Source organism: Monodelphis domestica, chromosome 3 (genome assembly GCF_027887165.1).
Source record: "Monodelphis domestica isolate mMonDom1 chromosome 3, mMonDom1.pri, whole genome shotgun sequence".
Taxonomy (NCBI): Eukaryota; Metazoa; Chordata; class Mammalia; order Didelphimorphia; family Didelphidae; genus Monodelphis; species Monodelphis domestica.
The window spans coordinates 9267527-9270102 of NC_077229.1; the positions used below are offsets into that span (position 1 = coordinate 9267527).

The window sequence follows — 2576 nt, forward strand, 5'->3', positions numbered from 1 at the left end:
GAGAATTTGAGGGGATTAGGATAGCAAGTAGTTAATTGTGGGAATGCAGTGCATCACTGACTCCATCTTGTGGCTCTATTCTGGGGCTAGTTTAGTTTCCTTTCAATTCAGTTATGGTAGACGTCCAAATTCTTTCTGTGAAAAAGTTTATTCAATTGTGGGAACTGAAAGACAACTTTATTGCAGGGTTTAAGCATAGCTCTGCATGGCAGGGAAACCGAACCACCTGTACCTGCTGTTTAGAAACCCTTAACCAAAGACCCAGGTTTTGTTGACCAGAAACACAATTAGATTGTAAAATTCAAGTAAGGAGATTTCTTAACATTGTCCTTTTCAAGCAACCCGTATGTCTTATCTGAAAACTGGCCCCATAGTGATCAGTTTTTCTTTTCATGTTCCTCTGGTTGGAGGTAGACACTTAGGAGGCATTGGACACCTCTTTTTCTGAATTCAAGGAATTGTGCTTGTTCACTCTCCTCCTCCTCCCAGCTTGGAAAGTCCCTAATCTTCCATCCAATTAGAAATCAGATTACCTAATGTTATATTGCTTCCTTTTCATTTTAATTTGTCTTAAGTAATTCTTTTTACTATGTAAAAGTCTGTCTCCCCCTGCATTAGAAGCTCATCCCTAAGCTGATGAAGGGGTTCTGGTCCTGATTTGTTAGGCCATTGGCATACATTGCTTAATAAATTAATATGTTCAAAAGATCAAAGCTTTTTTCCCTCAGTTATCCATCTTGTGCTAGTTCAATCTAGAATACTATCCCAGAATTCCTTCACAAGGCTCTAAAGGTACTTAAGAAATTATCTGTATCATTCTGGGATATCTATGTTTCACTAACTTGGGAACTTGGGAACAGCTGAGGCTCACCTACTTTGTTCATTGCACTGATGTTTTCCCTCAATTTCTCTAGTTTTGCAAGTGGTAGCACACTGTTAAATCCCCTTATTTCAAGATTTTGAAAATGTTTCTCTTTATCTGTCTTTTGTGCTACACATTTAATGCTCACTTGAGTATTCTTGATTTTACTCCTCCAGTTCTTTAGCCATCATCAATAAGACCCTCAATACCTCCAGGCAAGATGATTGAATTAATCAATTGGTCCAATAAACATCTGTTTTTGTTGTTCTGTCATTTTAGTAATATCCAACTCTTCATGACCTTACTCATGTAATCAAAGTTATTCATTTCATTTTTCATAATGTTCTCTATGTCTTCCTTGATCACATATTCTTTCCTTATCTCTAAGTCTGACAGATAAACTACTTCATGTTTCCCTAATTTGTTTATGGCATCACCCTTTTTTTCTAGATCAAGTATTTATTTTGACTTTATCTTTGTATGTGGTGGGCAATGTTGGTCTGTGTCTGGTTCTACTATCTAATACCAGAAATTTGTCCAATCCATAATAAAACAAATGAAGGAGATCCTTGAGCTAATAATTATTTATTAAAGGGGTCTAGTCTCCTTTAATGAATGGGATCTCAGATCTTTCTCATGATGTGAGATGATCTCTTACTACATCATGCAGACTATATAATTCTCAGGTCCTATAAAGTCCAGGTAATGTACCACAATACACAAATTCTCATTGGTTGTCCCATGGTCATATTGGTGGTCTTTAGGCAATGGGAAGAAGTTGGCCAGTGTAAACCTTAAAATTTCTTAGACTTATGAATGCTGGAAATTTCCCCATTGGGAAATCTCATACTGGAAAAAATTTCCTACTGACAGTAAGAACCCCCTTGGCATGGGAGGATCCTTCTCCTCCCTACTTGGGACTGCTTTAGGACAGAAACCTTTTGCTGAACAATGGAAAGGGCTTTGACCTATGCTTAAGCATAGAACAGGAAGTTCTTTGAGTCATGATTGATTTTAGAATTGATACAATAGAGATACTTGGAATGACAGAACTAGGTCTTGGAAAATACAATTTCCACCCTACTTAGAGTAACAGGATTTAGGAAGGGCTGCAGCAAAGGATCAAGATTTAATTATTTGAGAATATGACCTTCAACAGACATGTGCAAAGGGGCAGGCCTCTGGGCGGTCCTGGGTTAAGCTAGAGCCACCATTGGCACAGGGAAGACATGGACAGTGATTGGTAGATGTGAGAACTGAGGGGAGGGAACTTAGATGGTTTCCTTAAAGATAGCGGGGTCTGAGGACTAGGAGTTCAAGAGGTTTTGCTCTGAGAGGTTGTGCTCTGAGAAGCTTGCTCTGAAGGAGGCTGGAGGTGGAGGCCCCTGAGACTGTTTCTCCATTTTGGTCATGTGAGTGATAGGGACTGATCTCTTTTCTTTGCCTCAGCTATCTAAGGGCTTGGGCCTTTTGGCCCAGCCTAAACAGAGGGGGTATTTAAGCCCTATTCCCTTCTCTCTTCTCTCCGCTTTCTGTCTCTCTCTCTCTCTCTCTCTCTCTCTCTCTCTCTCTCTCTCTCTCTCTCTCTCTCTCTCTCTCTCTCTCTCTCTCATACCTTTCTTCCTCTGTTTGTAATTAAAAACTCCATAAAAGGTTGACTGCTGACTTGAGGATTAGATCAAGTTATGGATAGATAATGGATCAATAAATCAAT

General features: G+C 39.4%; 1 protein-coding gene across 1 annotated transcript in view; it reads left to right on the plus strand.

Annotated features, from left to right (window-relative positions):
• The window catches only part of VN2R542 (vomeronasal 2 receptor 542), a 22976-nt gene extending 22941 nt beyond the window's left edge, over nt 1-35 (plus strand). The window contains exon 7 of the mRNA NM_001099544.1: nt 1-35. This exon is cut by the window's left edge and continues 912 nt beyond it. Within this exon, the coding sequence (NP_001093014.1) occupies nt 1-35 (35 nt within the window).
• The last annotated feature ends 2541 nt before the right edge of the window (nt 36-2576 follow it).